We start from the raw sequence: 24,531 nt of genomic DNA, 5'->3' as shown, positions 1-24,531 counted from the left end.
CATCCGTAACGAATTGCGTTGTCAGAATTTTAGACTGATTCTGGGATTCCTCTAATTTTCCAATTATTCTGTATGGACCTATCCTCCAATTCCCCGACCTTACTACAAAGAGCTGTAACTTCCACTTGGAGGTCGTCATAAAGTAAGATGAACTCGTTGTGAGATTTTACCACCTTGTCTAGTTTGTTCTCCAGATGGTCAGTGCGTTGGCATAAAGCATCCACAGAGTGTTGGCAGCTTTGTAGGGCCAATTTAAATTCATGTGAGACCTCTGACTTGAATGAGGTGAGTAGCTGTTTCATAGTGCCGACCATCATCATCTGCCATCTCAGACGTCACTGATGATGTCGTGGCAGAGGAACTAGGTTGGTTATTAGTAGAAGAGAGGGAATTCCGTACTGAAGTAGACTTGGGTTTATTCGTAGTGCCTTGAGAAGGAGAGAGTTACTTAAAAAAGCTTACTGGGGGCACTTTGGGGGTGCTTTTAGTGTGTTTAGATGGCATCACACCCACCGGTGAGGAGATAGAGTCCAGTGTAATAATGACAGTAAAGTGGAGGAAACTGGTGCAGTGCCAGCTCAGCATCAGTCAAGAGTGTCACATTAGGTTTGCAGGTAAAGGCAGAGTACGGGTGGCGTTGGGGTGATACTTCACATCCCAGGCATTTTAGACCAAATGTAAGTCAGGTATAGAATAGGCCCTGAGTTGTAATGGGATGCATGGGGTGCAGTTTACAGAAGAGTGCAGTTACTCTCTGTGGCCACTGGGAGTTGCAGCTGTATATGGAGATACAAGGCCTGTGGCGCTCCGGAGTTGATATGCAGAACTCCAGGCCGTGGATTGGGTTTTTGTTTATGCCGCACCCTGATTCAGGGAAGAGTAGGAGCCCCTTGAACCCCCCTTGCTTGGTACCTGGTCTGGTGGGATCCCAGCAGGAGAGGTGGGATGGTGGTGCCATTAACAGATTTATTCAACCAGTCACTAGATACAGGTACTGTTCCAGAGGACTGGAAAAGAGCAAATGTAGTTCCACTGCACAAAAGCGGAAGCAAAGAAGAAGCAAGTAACTACAGACCAGTGAGCCTTACATCAGTAGTAGGGAAATTAATGGAAACTTTATTAAAAGAAAGAATAGTGGAATATCTTAAATTAATAAACTTACAGGATCCAAAACAGCATGGTTTTACTGCAGGGAGATCATGACATACAAATCTTATTGACTTTTTTTGTCTCCGTGAACAAAATACTAGATGAATGGCATATCTAGACTTTAGTAAGGCATTTGACACTGTCCCACATCACAGATTGCTAAATAAACTTGATGAAAGTCTGTGATTGGATTATAAAACAATTAAATGGATAAGAACCTGGTTACTGGAAAGGAAACAGACAGTTGTAGTAAATGGAGTGCATTCTATGGAGGGACATGTTACCAGTGGAGTACCCCAGGGGTCTGTACTTGGACCAGTGCTCTTTAATATCTTTGTTAGTGACATTGCAAATGGTATTGAAGGGAAAGTATGCAACAGAGTAGACACACCAGGAGGTGTAAATCAGATGACTAATGATCTAGGTGAACTTTAGAATTGGTCAAGAGCATGACAACTACAGTTTAATGCTAAAAAATGCAAAATTATGCACTTGGAACTCAAAAACACAAAGGCTCAATATAGTATCAAGGGTACTATAATGGAAACTACTGAGGAGGAAAGAGATCTAGGAGTCACTATTTCAAGTGAATTAAAGGCAGGAAAGCAATGTAGCAAAGCAATGAGGAAGGCTAGTCAGATGCTTGGTTGCATAGGGAGAGGAATCAGTAGCAGAAAAAAAGACGTAATAATGCCACTTTATAGGTCATTGGTACGACCTCATCTGGAATACTGTGTCCAGTTCTGGAGACCACATCTTCAGAAGGATATAAATACATTGGAGAGTGTACAAAGAAGGGCAACTAAAATGGTGCATGGCCTACATCACAAAACGTACCTGGAAAGACTAACGGCCAGATGTATCAAGCTTCACAAAGTGATAAAGTGGAGAGTGATAAACAAAAAGCCAATCAGCTTTTACCTGTCATTTTTCAACCCCAGTCTGTAACATGGCAGTTACGAGCTGATTGGCTGGTTACTTATCACTCTCCATCTTATCACTTTTGAAGCTTGATACATCTGGCCCTAAAAGATCTTAACATGTATAGTTTGGAGCAGAGAAGGGAAAGGGGTGACGTGATAGAAATCTTCAAATATATCAAGGGTTTTAACATAGTACAGGAGGGAAATTTTCTTCAAAGGAAAATAATTAATAGAACATGAGGACATGCACTGAAGCTGGAGGGATGTAGGTTCAGGGGAAATGTTAGAAAGAATTACCTCACAGAAAGGGTAGTGGATAACTGGAATAGCCTCCCATCAGAGGTGGCAGAGGCTAAAACAGTACAACAATTTACACATGCTTGGCATATAAATATCCTTACAAAGAAATAAGGATCAAAAAGGGTTGAGATTACCTGAAGGATAAAAAAGGGGCAGACTAGATGGGCCAAATGGTTCTTATCTACCATCAAATTCTATGTTTCTATGTACCTTTACAAACACATTCTATCTCACTTGTGAACATTATATCTCACTTGTGAACCTACGACTGCACCTGTGGTGAACCCGGGATATATGTAAAGAAACCTTTACACAATTTATCTTCTCTTTGCGTGAGTGAGGGTACCCATTGTGAGAGATGTTTAGTAGACAGTCTACACATTGATATTTATTATTCTCTTCCATATAACATACATATGAGAACTCCACGGATGTGAATGTCATATGTGTGTTTACAACTCTTCATCGCCCCTGGTCCAAATTTTTCCAACAACCAATCAGAATCTATTTCTTATATATTTAGCACCTTCTAGAAGATAATAGATAGTATCTGATTGGTTTGGGATGCATTTAGACTTTTAAAGGAATATACAAAATTAACTTATTTTATTGAAAGCTCCTGTCCCAGATTATGCAATTCTTCCCTTCGCTGTTCTCTTTGGTAAGCCGTACTGTTTCCCCTCTATGAGCAAATTTAGCCAAATACAGTATTTGTGTAAGGACTTGATGACAACAAGCAAAGGAATGACTAGGATTGCCAAGTAACACTTGGCTTTTAGAAGAGGCACATGTAGCACAATGAGGTACATTCATGGGTGCAGTGTGTGCGGTGCACATGGGCCCCTGGGTCCAGGGGGGGCCACTGCACTTATGCTGCACCCACACATTATACTTATCCCTTGGGAGTCCCGCAGCGGCATCTCTGCACCAGAGATGCAAATCACTCAAAAAAGTGGCTGCCGTGGCCATTTCCGGGTGATTTGCACATGAGCACTATATGTCCCCGGGAACAAGGCGCAGGTAGGGCCGGCGGCACCACTAGGCAGCTTTAGGCATTTGTCTGGGGCACGGCTACTGGAGGGCGGCAGTTGGGAGCAGCCCTCCCTGGATGGAGGTGAGAGGCACCGGCCGCAACTCTCCCCCTCCCTGTGGAACGACTTGGCGGCCGCCGCCTCCCCCTGTGGAGTGACTCAGCCGGGGCGCCCCCTCCTCAGCCTGGGGTGCTCTCTGGTGCCTTGCACCGGCCCTGGGCACGGCCTCCATGTTCCTGGAGACCTGCGCATGCACTATTGACTCTAATGCCAGAGTCTACTCTCCATCAGAGAGGTGGAGGCCCACAGCAGAGGCTACACGTGGGTCCTCTTTTGATACATCCTTGGTACATTGCAATCATTCATGACTAAAATTACTGTACCAGTGCATGCACTGGCCGCAGATGGCAAGGGAGGGTGTGGGGCTACTGAGAGGTCAGGGGGCAGAGCTAGCGCCAGGTGCCAGCCGGATAGGCGCAATGGAAAGTATGGTGATATGATTCAGGCACGGATTGGGGTTGCCGCTGGAGAAGTTAAAAAAATTCTCCATGGTAACCTGTTTTGGGAACGGCCTAAAGCACAGAAAAGCCCTTTTTTTCTGCAACCACAGCTTTTCTCTGCTTTAGGAATAGCCCCCTACGTTTATTGATTGCACCAAATGAAATGACAGAAGCATAAATGCAATCGCATATGTATAGGTAATGATGTATCAGAAGTGTAAACTGCAGAACCATTCATATCAAGGTAAACGTTAGGTTTGTTCTGGGACACAAAGGAGCCTGAGGTAGGTAAAGCTGTAGTCTATCACACACGGATGCAAGTCTAGTCCTGCCATGGGACGCCTGGCTCCGGCCCAGCTTCTGTCCAAGAGGCGAGGCTTATGGAATGTACAAATTGAAAAAAATCCAGATGTGCTTATTTGGCAGTCCTGAGAAAGTAGCACACAGACAGACACACACACAGAACACAGAAAGCCTAAAACTCTGAGAAGGGCCGGTATAGAGAAGTGATGGGAGATCTGCTAGTAACACATCCTCCTCTCATCCTCTCCAACAGCATGTTCCTCTGACATGCCCAGCCTTGCATATAATTAGCATCTCTGTGGAAGACCCGGCAGCTGTCACTGGCTGCTCTGGAGTTTTCTACAGCGGATTTCATGCTTTCTGCCACATCACGAACTGGAAGGACATTGGTTATACACAGACCCAGGAGAATACGGTGGTGTTACCTGGAGACTTGCAAGTTGGCCAGGATACCTGTTGCAGATCCATAGGGGAATGTGATTGATCGGTTGTTGGATTAACCTGTCAAGTGGAAATATATCATCAGGAAAATTCATCTCAAATAGAAAGTTGGAATCATTTCAGATTTCCAAAACCTGAATTATTAAATGTACATTTCCCTTTATTTCTAATGACACAAATCAATGCAAATGTACAAGAAGATATATTACAGTATGGTCTGCGTTGTGAGCTGACATACGGCGCTGATAGTCCAGAGGAGACACACACGGATACATGTTCCTGCATAACAGCAGCAGGACGCGATCACTCTGGATGTCTGGTGAGTGCACATGATCACGGGGGCCAGCAGTTCCCACTATAAAGGGCCCCATTTACGTATGAGTCATACGCTTGCTATCAATCGTTAGTAACCTAAATGGTGCCCCAACCAATCAACTCCTAACTGTCATTTTTTTTTCAAACTGGGGCCAGATGTATCATACTTCAAAAAGTGATAAAATGGCGAGTGATAAACAACCAGCCAATCAGCTTCTACCTGTCATTTTTCAAACCCAGACTGTAACATGACAGTTAGGAGCTGATTGTTTGATTGTTTATCACTCTCCATTTTATGACTTTTTGAGGCATCTGGCCCACAGTCTGTAACAGACAGTTAGGTGCTGATAGGTTAGAGCACCATATAAGATTAGAGTTGTTTGTGAGAGAACTGCTTCCACCAGAATGCAGGGGGTTGCCCACCATAGCGCAAGGCTCCCCACATGCCGGGTCCCTTCCCAACAGTGCAAAGTTTGCAATTGCATCGCAAAAAAATGTGAACGCTTCGCTAGACATCAGTGTTTGCATCTTTAAGGTAGCTCCCTGCCTGCGCAGCCTATCTGGGCTACAATGATTTTGGTTGCAGATGCTGTGTGTGACATCACACAGCCACCACCACCCACCTGCAAATGGTCCAGGCTCCGCCCCCCAACACTGTGTTGACTCCTCCCAAACACCACTTTGCTGCCCCGTCACCCCCTAGACTGCGGATGCATTTTTCTTAATGCGACTGCAGTTTAAGGGGTCGCGTTTGTGCGCCGTGACGGGCAGAAGTGTGGAAATGGCTGAATAGCGATTTCCTCACTTTTTCAGGGCTTACTGAATTAGCCCCACTATTACATATCACACACATGGTTATTTGGGATTTACTGTGTGTTGAGGAACCCTGTAAATAGGCATTGGGTGAGTGGTGGTGTAGGGCTTAGTAGATGGTATACAGTGGCGTAACTACCTAATTTTTGCCCCCCCGCCACAGATTTTTCGGCGCCCTCCTTTCCCTCCCTCCCCTCAGCGCCCTCCCTCCCCTCAGCGTACCTGCCTTGCCGCATCTGTGGTCACGGTCCCGTCTCTCCTGGTGCCGGCTCCTGCTGCTATAATGAAAACGGACTCTTAGAAAATGGCTGCCCCCATACTGCAGAAAGAACTGTCTGCACTATGTGGGCAGCCATTTTCTAAGAGTCCGTTTTTATTATAGCAGCCGGCGCCGGGAGAGACGGGACCGTGATGGCAGGGCACCAACAGCAGCGGGTAAGTGGTAGCTATAGCCCCGCAGACCCCCGGCGCCCACATGTTCTCTGCGCCTCCCCGCCACCGCGGGGGCTGCGGAGTTATAGCTACGCCACTGATGGTATACCATTACATACAATCAGTGGCGGAACTTGTGGGTGGTGAACCCAGGTGCAAAAATATAATTTGGGCCCCCCTCCTTCAACCCAACCCAAATTTACAATGTAAAGCACAGCAGTGGGTGACAGGGGCAGCAGTGGGCCCTTAAAGCTGGCCATACACTACTGTGATTTATCGTAGCACTGTATGCCCAGCCGTCCACCTGAGAGCCGCCCGGGACCTTCCCGGCGGCAGGGTCGGATGTGATCCATCACATGCAGTCCTTAACTTGTGATGGATCGCATGAGACCCTTGTTCCCTGTCCGGCCTGCCGCCGGGAGGGCCGAGGTCAAAGGTCGGACCGGCATGCAGGTCCGATGTACACAGAACAGCTCATCGGACCTGAGGGAACATTACACTGACCCGATTTGGGTCGATTTCTCTGCCTGTTCCGTCGGGAAGGGGTGAAATCGGGCTGTGCTGCTGTTGCTACCCAGGAGGGACGGAGGGGGAAGGGAGGGGTCGGACCAGGGCCCCTGTGGGGCCCCTCCAGCAATCCTGGGCCTGGGTAATTAGTACCCGCTCCCCCCCCTCTTGGCTGCCCTGGATGTGTCAAATAATTACAGCAAACTCTTCCTTTTTTACATTTCAGATCGATTAAATTTTTTTTGGGGGGGGGGGGGGGGGAGAGGGGGTGGAAATTTGCTATAAAATGTGACGACAAAAATGTTTTACGGTAATATCTTCCAAGCAATACTACAAATATAATATGAGTAATCAGTGTTCTCTGCAGCTTTGCAATCTCTGGGGTTTGTGATGAGTTGGATGCAAAATGTGCTTTACTGTACTGCGCTCTGTAGTTCTAAATGTAAGATTGGGTGATGAAGATCAAATTATTCTATGGTGCACTACAAGTCCCAGAATGCTCTGTTTAACGTTAAGAGGTTGGGTATACAGGTGTATGTAAATCTATTCATGGCATACTGGCTGCTGAACCATGTAGTGCACCAGGATACAGACAATAAAGACATAGCAGTTAGATTTAGCGCTGTTGGATTGGTAGCGCTGTTGGATTGGTAGCGCTGTTGGATTGGTAGCGCTGTTGAATTGGTAGCGCTGTTGGATTGGTAGTGCTGTTGGATTGGTAGCGCTGTTGGATTGGTAGCGCTGTTGAATTGGTAGCGCTGTTGGATTAGTAGCGCTGTTGGATTGGTAGCGCTGTTGAATTGGTAGCGCTGTTGGATTAGTAGCGCTGTTGGATTGGTAGCGCTGTTGGATTAGTAGCGCTGTTGGATTGGTAGCGCTGTTGGATTAGTAGCGCTGTTGGATTGGTAGCGCTGTTGGATTGGTAGCGCTGTTGGATTGGTAACGCTGTAGCACTGTTGGATTGGTAGCGCTGTAGCACTGTTGGATTGGTAGCGCTGTAGCACTGTTGGATTGGTAGCGCTGTTGGATTGGTAGCGCTGTTGGATTAGTAGCGCTGTTGGATTGGTAGCGCTGTTGGATTGGTAGCGCTGTTGGATTGGTAGCGCTGTTGGACTGGTAGCGCTGTTGGATTGGTAGCGCTGTTGGATTGGTAGCGCTGTTTAGTGAACTGTTCAGAAAATTGGAACAAAGGTTTAAGAGATAGATGTAAATTTACAACATAAAAATAAAAAAAGTTTGCCTGGGCAGGGAAGACCGGGCACAGACCGTCTGTTTGGCAAACATAACAATATAGGCAAGAAGTATCAAGCCTTCGCCAGGTGCACTAGCACAATCATACATTCCGTTTGGGTTCAGTGAGATGTCCCGATCACAGAGCAGAGTTCTGCGTACAACATAAACTACACCGACGGATGCTGCCAGCGCTCCCTCTGCCCCCCCCCCCCCCAATCTTAATTCATTAGCCTACTGTTTGTCACTGAAGATCTCATTACGCGGGATGCACTAACATCCGCCGCACCACTTCGCCCCCCTCCGCCGGCTACCGCTGAGATGCTCTGACATATGCGATTAGTACAGCAACGGCAGCTCTTGCGATAAGAGCGGCCCTTTGCGAAGCCGCCAGCGAGGGGCGAGCGGGTAGGGTGACCAACTCATCCCTTTAATCCGGGACACATATTAATTACACAGGTTCTGTGGCTGGCTTTCACCTGGTTTTTAACTGCCACACCTCAAGACTCCATTTCACCTGGTTTTAAACTGCCACAGAACCTGTGTAATTAATATGTGTCCCGGATTAAAGGGATGAGTTGGTCACCCTACGAGCAGGCCTCCAGTGGCTCCTGGACTCAGGTGAGGGGGGATCGACGGGGGTCCGTGCGGGCTGGTGGTGGATGTGATATGAAGCCCATAGTCTTCTGTGGGGTATGGCCAGCTTTTGATGGCGACAGCCCCTGCAGCGGAAACACTTTGTGCGGGTTTCCTGCAGAGCAGAATTCTGTAAAAACAAGATAACAGGGTTTTTACTGCATTTTTGCTTTAGTGCGTTTCAAGTGAAATATACATAGAACCAACAAGTGGGGGCATAGGTAACAGTGTCTGAGTTCAGCCAGGGTACGGTACCGCACCTCCGGCTAACGCAGAAGCTCCTACTAATTGTTCCGTGTTGTGTGCTGACGTTATTCTGTGATAATAGGCTGTACACATTGCACATTTATTGTATAATGATGGTTTTATACCTTATTGACCAGTGCATATAGGGGAGATTAATCAAACCTTGGACAAAGATAAAATACCAACCAATCACCTCCTAACACCTTCTGTAACATAGCAGCTAGGAGACGGTTGGTTGTTGTTACTTTATATATCTACACCCCCCTCATTAGGCAGAGCCTGGGCCAGTGCCAGGGGATTTGCCGAGTGCGAATCGTCCCGACACCCGGCACACTTTACAGCGGGCCGAATTCGCTGAAAAGTGCTAGCACCTCCATAGGGGTGCGAGCAAATTTCAGTGAATGCGGCCCCTGCGAAGGGTGCGAGTTAGGGTTAATTCAGGTGCCATTTTCAGCGTGAAAACGGCACCCTAACGGCAAGTTGCACCCTTCGGGGTTAATAGGATCATCGATCCCATAGTCTGGTACCATAGGCTGAAGAACAGGCACCAATAATAATATAAAATATTGATTAAACAAATAATAAACAAATATAGTAATATTAAAAAGTTGTATTGATCTTAGGTGGCCCCCAATCAATTCATAACATCTATCAAATACATATGATACAATTCATGTATTTTTCTCCAAATAGAAATGTATAGTATAATAAAATCAGCAACAATATGCTTCCACTTTGTCCTGTATATTCTAGTTTACCCTGATTCCCACTCAGAAGGGTAAAGCAGAGTTAAACAATTGGGCATGGAGACATCTACACACCAGAAGCTGCAGCTTTACAAGATATATTTGATTGTTCTTTTATACATTATATCGTTTTTGAAAAGGAACAAATGAGCGCCTAATATCCGTGTTTCTTTAATTGGAATCAGATCATGTGCAGATCTCTCAGCATTTACATTGTACACACAAACCATCAGATCATAGCTGCCTATCCTCCTGCATTCTGCAGGAGACTCCCTGACATAGCAGCAATCTCCCTCATTAGTCTAGCAATCTCCCCCATGTCACCTAGCCCACGTTACACTGTTACATCATAGTTACCTCCCCTCCTGCATTCTGCAGGAGACTCCCTGAAATAACAGCAATCTCCCTCTCTCCCTCATTAGTCTAGCAATCTCCTCATGTCACCTAGCCCACATTACAATGTTACATCATAGTTACCTCCCCTCCTGCATTCTGCAGGAGACTCCCTGAAATAACAGCAATCTCCCTCTCTCCCTCATTAGTCTAGCAATCTCCTCATGTCACCTAGCCCACATTACACTGTTACATCATAGTTACCTCCCCTCCTGCATTCTGCAGGAGACTCCCTGAAATAACAGCAATCTCCCTCTCTCCCTCATTAGTCTACCAATCTTCCTCCTATTATCAAGTATAGTAGCTCTTACTAACTGCTTTGGGGCTCATCTACATTTGGATATAAATCATTTTAAAGATTCCCCCTCTGATGTAGCAGTACACTCCCACGCTTCTAGGTGCCACGTTCACAATCTCTTTTCACAATCTCTCCATATATGGAACTAGACACGCCCTTTAGGTGGAGCATGACACGCCCCCTCAATGGGGCACTGTGCAAAATTCTACTACCAACTATAATCTCCCTGAAACTAGTTTTCAAAAGTAGGCAAGTATGCATCAGATTTGCGTAAAGGCTCATAGCATGGCCGAAAATCGTCCGATATCGGTTGGACGCCCGCTCCTACTTTTGCTAAATCTTCTGATCTTACGTGCTGCATGAAAGATCAGAAGATTTAACAAAAGATCCATAGGAACGCACATAGAAATCTTCGGTACAGATGTGCGCTTGCCTGAAATCTTTTGTCCAGGACGGGCAAAAGAATTCAAGGCTAATTTATGCGCACGTCTTATGATCGCAGATCTTTCTAGTGTGTGGGCACTTCTAGAGTATCTGTGTATAAAGGTATTTATTCTCCTTCTACCTTTGTACACCTGAAATTATCTTCATCCAAGCTGGAACACCCACTCCTCTGCCTAGTGCCCATTGTTCCGATAACGCCTGAAACACAAAACTGCAGCTTTCTTCAGTTATGTTATATTCCCTCAGCTTCCAAAGATAAATAAATCTGTTCTAATTATGTTACTGCAATTGGCGCTGTGAGGGCTGCTGATTGCGAAATACAATGTGGTGGGTGGGAGAGACAGCTGCGCCAAAGTAACTTCACAATAAAGTAATGGATGCAGGAGAGCTGGGAGGTGCTGACCGCAGAAAGGAGCTTACGTAAACTCGTAGCATCTTCGATGTCAGCGGTTCCCAATGGTTTTTCTCTTCCGTAACCCTGGATTAGGCTTTTCAGTAATGAGTACCCCCTCGTCTCAATTTGAAATATCCACAGTATTTACGAGTGGTGTGGGAATGAGCGGTTTGCGTGTCCTTATATTAAGGAGTAGTGTGCGGTCAGGAATTGGCCCCCTCTGTATCTGTCCGCTGGCTGTGTACTGTCTCCGGGGTTCCCGCTAATGCCTGTAGGATTAATGCCGCTGCTTCCTCCACCCGTGTCACCGTGGGGCAGATGCTCTTCTTATGCCATTACCAATATTATTTTCAAGTACCCCCAACTGGTCTGCAGAGTACCCCCAGGGGTACCTAGGTCGGGAACTGCTGTTCTATTTAGTTACGTAACCGGAGCTCTTGGTAAAATTATTGCACTTGTATTTCTTGGGATTCTGTTGATATATCTACCTTGACACTTGTCACAGACCCAGAAGTCCAGCGTCGGCGCCGCATCGCAAGGGACAGCTGTTATCGCAAGAGCTGTCCCTTGCGTTTATAACCGCATATGTTACAGCATATTCCGTTATTAATGCGATGCCCGGCGATAATGGGCAGCGGATGTTACAACATCCCGCCCCATATATAGTGCCATTTGTTTATAGGGAAAAGGGGACAAGTGCACTGGCGTAGGAAATCTAGAAGTAGGTGATTAATCCATTCGGAATCCACTGATGCTAGTTATACAATGATAGAAATATCAGATAATGAATAAAAGTGGAGGTGCTCCCTGGAGAGTAAACTAACAATGGAAGAAAGAAACACTAGCCTCCAAACTTTCAAGTATTCCCTGAAAACTCACCTCTTCAGGCAATCATATTAAAGTTCTACACGCATAACCCTTTGACGCACTGCCTCTCCTTGTGTTTTCCTCCCATGTCCCTATAGATTGTAAGCTTGCAGCAGGGCCCTCCTACCTCCAAGTCTGTCTGTTGTTACCCAGTTTGTTTTAGCAATGTCTACAATTGTAAAGCGCAACGGAATCTGCTGCGCTATATAAGACACTGTAACGGAATCTGCTGCGCTATATAAGATGCTGTAACGGAATCTGCTGCGCTATATAAGACGCTGTAAAGGAATCTGATGCGCTATATAAGACACTGTAACGGAATCTGCTGCGCTATATAAGACACTGTAACGGAATCTGCTGCGCTATATAAGACGCTGTAACGGAATCTGCTGCGCTATATAAGAAGCTGTAACGGAATCTGCTGCGCTATATAAGACGCTGTAACGGAATCTGCTGCGCTATATAAGACACTGTAATGGAATCTGCTGCGCTATATAAGACACTGTAACGGAATCTGCTGCGCTATATAAGACACTGTAACGGAATCTGCTGCGCTATATAAGACACTGTAACGGAATCTGCTGCGCTATATAAGACTCTGTAATGGAATCTGCTGCTATATAAGACACTGTAACGGAATCTGCTGCGCTATATAAGACACTGTAATGGAATCTGCTGCTATATAAGACACTGTAACGGAATCTGCTGCGCTATATAAGACACTGTAACGGAATCTGCTGCGCTATATAAGACACTGTAATGGAATCTGCTGCGCTATATAAGACACTGTAACGGAATCTGCTGCGCTATATAAGACACTGTAACGGAATCTGCTGCGCTATATAAGACGCTGTAACGGAATCTGCTGCGCTATATAAGACACTGTAACGGAATCTGCTGCGCTATATAAGACACTGTAACGGAATCTGTTGCGCTATATAAGACACTGTAGAGGAATCTGCTGCGCTATATAAGACACTGTAACGGAATCTGCTGCGCTATATAAGACACTGTAGAGGAATCTGCTGCGCTATATAAGACACTGTAGAGGAATCTGCTGCGCTATATAAGACACTGTAACGGAATCTGCTGCGCTATATAAGACACTGTAACGGAATCTGTTGCGCTATATAAGACGCTGTAACGGAATCTGCTGCGCTATATAAGACTCTGTAATGGAATCTGCTGCTATATAAGACACTGTAACGGAATCTGCTGCGCTATATAAGACACTGTAATGGAATCTGCTGCTATATAAGACACTGTAACGGAATCTGCTGCGCTATATAAGACACTGTAACGGAATCTGCTGCGCTATATAAGACACTGTAATGGAATCTGCTGCGCTATATAAGACACTGTAACGGAATCTGCTGCGCTATATAAGACACTGTAACGGAATCTGCTGCGCTATATAAGACACTGTAACGGAATCTGCTGCGCTATATAAGACTCTGTAATGGAATCTGCTGCTATATAAGACACTGTAACGGAATCTGCTGCGCTATATAAGACACTGTAATGGAATCTGCTGCTATATAAGACACTGTAACGGAATCTGCTGCGCTATATAAGACACTGTAACGGAATCTGCTGCGCTATATAAGACACTGTAATGGAATCTGCTGCGCTATATAAGACACTGTAACGGAATCTGCTGCGCTATATAAGACACTGTAACGGAATCTGCTGCGCTATATAAGACGCTGTAACGGAATCTGCTGCGCTATATAAGACACTGTAACGGAATCTGCTGCGCTATATAAGACACTGTAACGGAATCTGTTGCGCTATATAAGACACTGTAGAGGAATCTGCTGCGCTATATAAGACACTGTAACGGAATCTGCTGCGCTATATAAGACACTGTAGAGGAATCTGCTGCGCTATATAAGACACTGTAGAGGAATCTGCTGCGCTATATAAGACACTGTAACGGAATCTGCTGCGCTATATAAGACACTGTAACGGAATCTGTTGCGCTATATAAGACACTGTAACGGAATCTGCTGCGCTATATAAGACACTGTAACGGAATCTGCTGCGCTATATAAGACGCTGTAACGGAATCTGCTGCACTATATAAGACACTGTAATGGAATCTGCTGCGCTATATAAGACACTGTAACAGAATCAGCTGCGCTATATAAGACACTGTAACGGAATCTGCTGCGCTATATAAGACACTGTAACGGAATCTGCTGCGCTATATAAGACACTGTAACGGAATCTGCTGCGCTATATAAGACACTGTAACGGAATCTGCTGCGCTATATAAGACACTGTAACGGAATCTGCTGCGCTATATAAGACACTGTAACGGAATCTGTTGCGCTTTATAAGACACTGTAGAGGAATCTGCTGCGCTATATAAGACACTGTAACGGAATCTGCTGCTCTATATAAGACACTGTAACGGAATCTGCTGCGCTATATAAGACACTGTAACGGAATCTGCTGCGCTATATAAGACACTGTAACGGAATCTGCTGCGCTATATAAGACACTGTAACGGAATCTGCTGCGCTATATAAGACACTGTACCGGAATCTGCTGCGCTATATAAGACACTGTAACGGAATCTGCTGCGCTATATAAGACACTGTAACGGAATCTGCTGCGCTATATAAGACACTGTAACGGAATCTGCTGCGCTATATAAGACACTGTAACTGAATCTGCTGCGCTATATAAAACACTGTAACGGAATCTGCTGCGCTATATAAGACACTGTAACGGAATCTGCTGCGCTATATAAGACACTGTAACGGAATCTGCTGCGCTATATAAGACACTGTAACGGAATCTGCTGCGCTATATAAGACACTGTAACGGAATCTGCTGCGCTATATAAGACACTGTAACGGAATCTGCTGCGCTATATAAGACACTGTAACGGAATCTGCTGCGCTATATAAGACACTGTAACAGAATCTGCTGCCCTATATAACAACCTGTAACGGAATCTGCTGCGCTATATAAGACACTGTAATGGAATCTGCTGCGCTATATAAGACACTGTAACGGAATCTGCTGCGCTATATAAGACACTGTAACGGAATCTGCTGCACTATATAACAACCTGTAACGGAATCTGCTGCGCTATATAAGACACTGTAACGGAATCTGCTGCACTATATAACAACCTGTAACGGAATCTGCTGCGCTATATAAGGCACTGTAACGGAATCTGCTGCGCTATATAAGACACTGTAACGGAATCTGCTGCGCTATATAAGACACTGTAACGGAATCTGCTGCGCTATATAAGACACTGTAACGGAATCTGCTGCGCTATATAAGACACTGTAACGGGATCTGCTGCGCTATATAAGACACTGTAACGGAATCTGCTGCGCTATATAAGACACTGTAACGGAATCTGCTGTGCTATATAAGACACTGTAACGGGATCTGCTGCGCTATACAAGACACTGTAACGGGATCTGCTGCGCTATATAAGACACTGTAACGGAATCTGCTGCGCTATATAAGACACTGTAACGGAATCTGCTGCTCTATATAAGAACCTGTAACGGAATCTGCTGCGCTATATAAGACACTGTAACGGAATCTGCTGCGCTATATAAGACACTGTAACGGAATCTGCTGCGCTGTATAAGACGCTGTAAATAAATAAATGTATTCAACTAGTCTTAAGGCCGATCTGACAGACGTGCGAAAGTTTAAACTTTTCTTAAAAATATTGTAAAGTGAATTTTTTTTATTTAATGGACCCTTATAGCCCTTTAACCCCTTTGGTGGTATGCCTGGAAATATCTCGGGCTGAGCTGCTCTGAATTACTGTGCATGCCACTGTAAAGAAAGGGTGCGACTGTGGTGCCTCCAGTGGTGAACCACTGGCACAGCACCATCACCCCTGTCGAGGATCCCTCCCTCCAACCCCTGTAATGGTGAGGTGGACCTGTTCAAACTCCACCTTGGCCGTGCACAATATTTCTAAAAGAAAAGCATTATAGTTTGCTGAGGGGTGCCAAACACCCTACCACTGGCTCTGGCTCTGCCTAATGGTGGGAGGTGAAGGGGGAATTCAATGGCAGAGGGAAATGAATTCCACCTCTAGGGCAACTTTAAGCCCTGACTGTTATTCTGCGTTCTCATTGACGCCCCTGCAAAATCCCATGTTTTTGCGGGGCACAGAGCTTCTCAGCTCAACAGACCCCCTCCATACTGCACCTCAGACCCGGGAATTTCCAGTGTCTGCCCCTTTCACACTGCTTTCCATGGTCTGCCTCCCAACAAGTGTGTGGAATTTGATTGGGTGTTGGGAAATTTGTACAAATTGCTATGATTGGCTATTTAAAAAACAGCTTTTATTGGCTGGCTGTCACATATCACATGATTACATCCCCAATGAGCTTGTTTTTTGGCATAATGTGTGAAAAACACAGGTCTGCGCTGTTCACACTGCCGTACACCCGTGTATTACCCAGGAAAAACCCTGCAAAAAAAAGTGTCTAATTCCTGGGGCATAACACCTGGGAATTTCACAAAGACCCTTTCACATTGAGACAGGACACGGGAAATTACTGCTTGCCCTGGCAAATACCCGGGTTTTTGCGGCAGTGAGAATGGGGTATAAGTCATTTTTGAGTTGTTGACAGCCAGTTCCATGGGTGCCGTGATGTTTGTGCTGCCACAGATCTATGTCTATGTACTGCATTTGTCAGTCACACCAATCATTTTACCAAGAAGGTTTCTGCGTAGGCTGCGATAGAGCTATTGGAGTTTATTAAATGCTACAGTCTGTAAACGGAAGCCATGTGTGGCACTGATTTATTTATTAGTCTGCAAACAATCCACAAATAGGACGATATATCTGTCGAAGACAGGGGCTTTCTCATATTTGGAAATAATGCAACCTAGAATATGAGGAACACAACATGTCCTGGAGCCTCCATACACAAGTCTGTGTCTCATCAACCAATAGACATCTCTCTCCCAAGGGAACACCTCCCTTTTCACATATGGGTCCAAGATAGATTTTTGGATTGTTGCAGACTCTTCCTGTTCCACACATAGGGTAAGATTGATTATCTCTCACCTACAATGCTTTATCCGTGTGCTAGGAGACAGGAGAGGGCTTCCAAATTCCCATGCCAACACAAAGAATAGTGCCCACTTCATAGCTGGTCATCATGGTTCTGGCAGTGCGTATGGATTTGTGGGAGGGATGTCATAATTTACGGATGCCTCTACCTGGGTACAGTAAGTAGGGTTTACATCGTTATTCTATTGCGGTTTGATGAAACGTTTTGTTTTATTAACCCCTTTGTTAAGGTATTAGAGTTTCATTTTTCCAGAAGCGAAGGGAACGTTTTTTTTTGCTGTTGACCTGTTTTAAGGACGAGGCAGATGTTCCTTTTATTAGTTAAATATGTGGTATAATATAACTCAACAGGAAATAGCAGATCCGCAGAGAGATAAATCTGGGTCTTGCACAGTCATTGCTGCAGTACTGTAAAATATAAGTGGTTAGAAAAGATTGGGACTGGGTACGGTTCTGATTTCGGAATTCAGACTGGACCGGATTCCTGCTAGTAGAGTGCGTCCTCACCTGTAAGGTGTCCCATCTCAGGGGGTGTATTTGACAGCAGTCACCGGGGAGAGATAGACTACAGCCTCACTAATTGGTCCAGACTGTCCCATTCCCCCCCCCCCCCACATCCCTGGATCATACAGTAAGGCTGTAATCCCTCACTGTCTCCCCAATGTCTGCTGCCACCCCCAGACAGGACACCCCTCAAACGGGGACAGATGGGGCAGAATACTAACTCTACAGTGGGTAAGATTGCTGCAGGGATCCCATCCGGTTTGGAGTTCTGGGGTCTGGATCGTTCCGGTTTCTACCCAATCCCGAACAGATTGCTGCAATCAAAACCTTTTTTTTTACCAAGGTACCACTGCCGGCACACGGGCCATAGCTCTGACACCCAGTAGTCCCGCCCCCCCAGTTGGGATTGCCCGACAGGCCATTCCATCAATTTTAATGGATATCCATCAATACATCAGAGAGTTTCCCACTATCGATGGCTCGGAACCAATGTCTATCCCTACTCCTCAATCCCCAGCCGCTCCCCCACACCCAAGCACCTACCCCCACCTATAGCACCCTACCCTCACCCAAGCAATAAATGAGTTCACAGGTTAAGGGGGCCCAGCCCCTTACGCCGGTGTGAAGAGTGCCCGTAGGGCGCAATGAATCACCTAGTGGGATAATAATAGGTCACAATGGAAGATAGAGTGGAAAGGTGCCCACATGGAGGGGTTCTCGGAGGGAGAAGTCACATAAGAATTTCCTTAAACCACCCGGGAGCTTCCCTGGTGGCAGGATCACATGTGATATATAGCATGCAACCCCATTCACCACTGCCAGATGTGCACGGGACAGGTGCAGCAGGTCCGATCTCCGACTCAGATGTGCATGGGAAGGAACGCACATCGGATTGGAATCGGGGACATAACACACGCTTTTCGACACTTTTCAATCAATTTCTCGGCCCAATCCGTCGGAGTTTGCTGAAAAGAGTCCAAATCGCTGTTGTGTGTGGGCACCTTAAGTCTTATGTGACCAGAGATAGGAGAGACGGCGATCCCTCCTGAACCGCCGCCGCCTACATACCTTGTAGGTTGCTATGGGGGATACGATGCTGCCCCATGTATTAACATGGGGCAGCATTGCATCAATGTAATAAATGGGACCCTAAATCCTCACATTTTTGGGGTGAAGTACCGCCAATGACCACTAGAGGCCACTGGATGGACCAAATTACTCCTTAGCAGAAAGTGAAACCAAAATGATCTGTCTCCAATTTAAAGATTGGAGGTAAGAGAAGATAGGGACGGGCCTTTAACCAGTTATACATAAATAGTAATTGAAATAATGGATAATTATGCTTTCTTCCTCTTCATGTAAGGTGGGAAACGAGACACTTTGCTTTAGCCACAACCGCTTTTCCCTGTACTAGCAATGTACTTTACAATACTGCATTACTTTTATAACTGGATCATACAGTATATTAGGCCTCCCAGACCCAGACGACCATCCCGGGTCCAGTATCAACTGCATGGGCTGGCTTACCCTAACCAGTTATTAGGTATTCTCCTTCTCAACAAATTGAGGGGAATTGTGTCCCAAACTAGTATGATTCCTAACGGTCCATAATGTTTTAATCCATCTCTGATTCCTTTATCTGTCTGGTGGGAAAAGGGGAAATCAAGCACGTTGATATGAAACCTCCGTAATTGAATCCACATGGCTGTTCTCTACCAAAAACACAGAGACAGCATTGTAATCACAATAGCCACGTTTATACCATGTTGAATGGAAAGTGTCTGCTGGGCAAGCGGAGCACGTGTCTGAAGTAATTATGATGAAGCATCCATCTGCTGCGGGAATCCTGTTCCTGGATCGGCTAGGAAGGACTGGCAAGCGGGAATCCTTTTGTGCCTTCAGACTCTCATAAAATTCACACTTTGGTTTTAAGTCCCAGCGCACATGTTACACTAATGTCACAATATTTCTGTACCAACCTTGCAGGAAAACTGGATAGCTCACCCGAAAAGCTTGTTAAGTTAGGCATTGAACTACATAATGACACATGGGAAAAGGTGGCTTTCTGTGCCAAACTCTGCACTGTTGGCAATGTGTTTCCAGATCTGTAAGGAACTTTGATTTCCATAACCAGAACGGCCGCCAAGAGTTTAGTCATTAAGAGACGTTCCAGCTGTTTCAGCTAGAACTGAAGATTCAGGTTTTTAGGGCTGACTCACAAAATATTAACCCTTCGCTGTCTGAGGACACCCCTGCACTATGGCCCTTATTCAGATCTGATCGCAGTACAAATTTGTTCTCAAAATGGGCAAAACCATGTGTAGTGCAGTGCAGATGGGGCAGATGTAAAATGTGCAGAGAGTTAGATTTGTGTGAGTTATTTTGTTTCTGTGCAGGGTAAATACTGGCTGCATTATTTTTACACTGCAATTTAGATTTCAACACACTCCAGCCAAAAGTAACTCTCTCTGCACATGTTACATCAGCCCCACCTGCAGTGCACATGGTTTTGCCCATTTTGAGAACAAATTTGTACTGCGATCAGATCTGAATAAGGGCCTATATATATAAAACATTTTTTTTAAAGCTTTCTATTTTGACCAATAGAATCTTATATTAATTTTTTACTGTGAGATACTGTATACTGTACATGGGCTCTGCCTACAAACTATGGGGTTATTCTCGTTCACACGCAAAGGCAAATTCACTCTCTAATGGACAAAACCATGTTTACTGCAGGTGGGGTAGATGTAACATGTGCAGAGAAAGTTAGATTTAGGTGAGTTATTTTGTTTATGTGCAGGGTAAATACTGGCTGCTTTAGTTTTACACTGCAATATAGATCTCAGTTTGAAGTACAAACCCCACCCAAATCTAATTCTCTGCACAAGTTACATCTGCCCCACCCGCAGTGCACGTGGTTTTGTCCATTCAAGAGTGAATTTGCCTTTGCGAGTGAACTAGAATAACCCACTATTTGTAGATACGATATGTATGCTAGTAGTGAATGAGAATTATTTTTTTTTTTTTTTAAAGATGGTGTACTAATAATAATAATAAAAAAATACAACTACACATACATACTACTAACATAATAAGTAACTGAAGGCAGTGCACAGTGTGATGTTAGCGTATTAGAATGCTTACTATTTGTAGACACTCCCTTACTAATATGAATGAATCTTCGGTGATGGTCCCTAGGACCAGGGGAATGCTGGGAAGTGGCTGGTGCTGAGACAGTGTGTCTGGAGTTGGATGGAATAAAACGGGATGCAGTTTAAATCCCGGCGGTCGGGATCCCGGCGTTCAGAATCCCGACGCTGGAATCCCGACCGCCGAAATCCCGACACTTTCTCCCTCCATGGGTGTCCACGATAACCCTGGAGGGAGAATAAATAAGTGTGCCGAGCGTAGCGAGGCACCGGGCCCGCTGCGTGGCGAGCACAGCGAGCCCGCAAGGGGGGGCGATCCATGTCCCCCCCTTGTGGGGATTTCGGAGGTCGGGATTCATACTGAATCCAATAAAACAGCACTGCAGTGAACTTACATGTCTCTTTGTCCTTATGACTGGATTTACAAACATATGAACAACACACACAGTGCCATAAATATACAACACAACAACCTGCAACATATTTGATGGGTGTTATGGTAACAATGTGGTTGCACTGTTACACAGCGCTGGGTCAGTGTTTGGTGCTGCATATATTTGTATGTTCTCCCTGGTTTATATAAATTTCCTCCCAATATAGGGCCCTTTTGAACAATATTGGTAAAAAAAAAAACAGCCAGTGTGTATGTACGAACGACAAATGACCACGCGCGTTTCCACCGCTCGTTCATCATTGTTCGTGGACTGTGCAGGCAGCTCAATTTGGACATATTTATTTAAAAAGCCTATAGACTGTAGCTAGATTGTTCGTCAAATCCTTCAGTGTGTATGCACAACATCCTTCGCCCGGGACACTGGGGAAGTTCAAGGGAAATCGGTCATCAATGTCTTTCAGTGCATACATCATCAGTGTGCATTCACCTTTACTCTTGTAAACGGCATTAGCTATGTATTCATTATTTTTTTTATTTCTTTCAGATGGCCTGACACCATGCTGCACCCTGACATGAGAACGTAATACTGGAAAACGTTCAGGTAACAATGAGAGTTCGACTTAAGGCAGATGTTCTGTGCACACTGTTCCTGGTGATGGCTCTAGGCACATTACTCTACACGTTAATGAGACCAACGCAAAGACTATTGCCTGCTAAAATCAACAAGTCCAAGGCCCTGCCTGCAACTGCAAAGCCCAAGACATTCTTTGAGTCTGAAGGTAAGGCAGGTCAAGCCAAACTCCTCTCGGATGTCTACAATGCACAGGATGTCAGCGAGGAGGTCAAGCCCACCACCCCGGTGACACAACCCACATTTGACTTCCAACAATATCTAAGGAGTAAAGATCATCGCAACTTCAGCCTACTGATCAACCAGCCGAACAAGTGTACAAAGCCCTCGGAAGATACTTTCCTGCTGATCGCTGTGAAGTCCATTGTGGAAGATTTTGACCGACGAGAAAGTGTCCGCAAGACTTGGGGCAAGGAAGGGGTTATTAATGGGGCAAGGGTGAGGAGAATATTCCTTTTAGGTATTCCGAGGAATAAGACTGCAGTTTCTATGTGGGAGTCTCTCCTGCAACATGAAAGTCATTACTACAAGGATATTTTACTATGGGATTTCCTTGATACGTTCTTCAACCTAACCTTGAAGGAGATCCACTTCCTAAGCTGGGCAGAAGACTTTTGCAGCAATGTTAAATTTATATTCAAGGGTGACGCAGACGTTTTTGTCAATGTAGAGAATCTAATCCACTTCTTACAAACTCAGGATCCCTCCGGAGACTTGTTTGTTGGAGATATCATAAACCATGCTAAGCCAATACGATCGAAAAAAAGCAAATACTACATCCCGGAGACTATGTATGGGTTAGGCATGTACCCAGCATATGCAGGTGGGGGTGGGTTCCTCATGTCTGGGGTCACCATGAAAAAACTCTCCCAATCCTGCAAGGAGGTAGAGCTCTTCCCAATAGATGACGTCTTCTTGGGGATGTGCTTGCAAAGGATCAACCTCACACCAATGCTTCATGAAGGCTTTAAAACATTTGGTATTACAAAACCCTCAGCTGCTCCCCATCTGGAGACATTTGATCCCTGCTTTTACAGGGACTTGATGGTGGTGCACAGTCTGAAGGCAGCAGAGATCTGGCTAATGTGGAGTCTTCTCCACAGTCAACAACCACCATGTTCCCAAAGACAGCGGATCAAGAAACCTTTCCATTGGAAAAAGAAAAAGACAAAACAGGCGGTGAAGGCTGTTACAAGCTAAAGAAGGGATACAGACTGCTGTGAACTAACTTGCACTATTGCAGTGACTACGACCTTTTCATACCCCCACTATCCACGCCGGCGTGGAGTTGAGAATAGATTAGTGTGGCGAGCACAGCGAGCCCCGCGAGGGGACGCGGATACCTGTGAAGCCCGCGAAGGGACGCGTTTACCTGTGAAGGTATCCGCGTCCCCTCGCCACGCTTCGGGGTCGGTGGCTCGCTACGCTCGCCACACTAATCTATTCTCAACTCCACGCCGACGTGGATAGTGGGGGTATGAAAAGGTCGTAGGACGCGTACCGCCGCCCCTCGCAAGCTCGCTGCGCTTCGGGTTCATGTTTATAGTGGGGGGGGTGGCGTGGGGGTGCATTTAACATTGTAAGCACCCATTAGGGTGCTTATACGATTGTTAATCATATAGGGGGTCAAAATCGCGTTGCATCGCATTGCATGCCATCGGGTACATGGCATGCGATGCGATACGTTCATCGTACGATGCAGAAATCGGGCGCCGCCAAAATACACAAGTACCAATTCATCACCCAATTCCACAAGCTACAAGGACGACTCAGACGGACACCATAAGTCACTTTAATATATGAATCGTCACACGTAGCACTTCCCTAAGCGTCTCATAAGATCAACTTGCTTTATCTTCCGCAGCTGCTACAAAGTCATTTAAGTAGCACTGACCTTAAACAGTTAGTTGACGCTATCCCCCCCCCCCCCCCCGCTGTTATTTGGACCTTGCGTCACTGTTATAAGAACTGATAAGACATTAAGGGGGACATTTACTAAGATGTGAATTCTACTTCACATGTGATGTTGCTGTGGGCAACCAATCAGAATCTACTTCTTATTTAGGAAGTAGATTCTGATTGGCCACCCATAGCAACATCATGGGGGAAATGTAATAGGATGAGAGTTCAGATAGTGAGAGATTTGGTAAGATATCTCCAGCTTCTTTTAAAGCGGCAATCATCTACACTGCAAAATCAAACTGGTTTTGCAGTGTAAATGATTGCCGCTTTAAAAACAAACAAACAAAAAAAAACCTGGAGATTTCTTACCAAATCTCTCTCTATCTGAATCTTTCATCCTATTACATTTCCCCCCATGATGTTGCTATGGGTGGCCAATCAGAATCCACTTCTTAAATAAGAAGTAGATTCTGATAGGCGCAAGCCATTGAAATATATTGCAGTGATATCACCATAAGAGTAATAAGATCTAAGACAGGTTGTTCTATTGCCAAGTCTTGCTGGACAATAATAAATCATTAACTATGAGTGACATACTGTGGCGCTGTAGAACACCTGTACTCCTGGTTTGTAAAAATGTCTCCTTATAGCACTTGGCACATGGTTGGTCTCCCTGCCACATTTCTGTATAATGGAATATATTTTGATGCTGTTTATAGCATTGAATATAATAAAGAGAGAGAGGGTACTCGCCATCCATTGTTCAAAAATAAAAATACATCCTCAGGTGTGTATGTCTATTACAGATACTTATTTTATTTATTCACTGATTTCTTATTTGTAGTTGAAAATTTTTGAATTTCACAAAAACTAAACGCCCATCTGCCACTGGGAAAACGAATCAGTCCC

At 45.3% G+C, this 24,531-nt stretch overlaps 1 protein-coding gene across 2 annotated transcripts; it reads left to right on the top strand.

The window, feature by feature from the left end:
- The first annotated feature begins 4,361 nt into the window (after positions 1–4,361).
- On the top strand, positions 4,362–22,984 carry B3GNT9 (UDP-GlcNAc:betaGal beta-1,3-N-acetylglucosaminyltransferase 9). Of its 2 annotated transcripts, none has more exons than XM_083165606.1 (2): positions 4,362–4,966; positions 21,634–22,984. In XM_083165606.1, exon 2 carries the CDS (start codon positions 21,697–21,699, stop codon positions 22,918–22,920), a length of 1,224 nt encoding a protein of 407 aa, XP_083021732.1. In that variant the 5' UTR covers positions 4,362–4,966; positions 21,634–21,696; the 3' UTR covers positions 22,921–22,984. The 2 variants fall into 2 exon arrangements, with proteins under 2 accessions (XP_083021732.1, XP_083021733.1); XM_083165607.1 differs by lacking the exon at positions 4,362–4,966 and adding an exon at positions 17,003–17,197.
- Positions 22,985–24,531: the final 1,547 nt, after the last annotated feature.

This window comes from Crinia signifera, chromosome 11, assembly GCF_055691185.1.
Source record: "Crinia signifera chromosome 11, ASM5569118v1, whole genome shotgun sequence".
NCBI lineage: Eukaryota > Metazoa > Chordata > Amphibia > Anura > Myobatrachidae > Crinia > Crinia signifera.
The sequence above is the reverse complement of the archived record's forward strand: the minus strand, read 5'-3'. Positions and strand labels throughout refer to the sequence as shown.

Bases quoted from the DNA above. Each gene is read 5' to 3' on its own strand.
- B3GNT9 (XM_083165606.1), top strand. From the start codon at position 21,697: ATGAGAGTTCGACTTAAGGCAGATGTTCTGTGCACACTGTTCCTGGTG.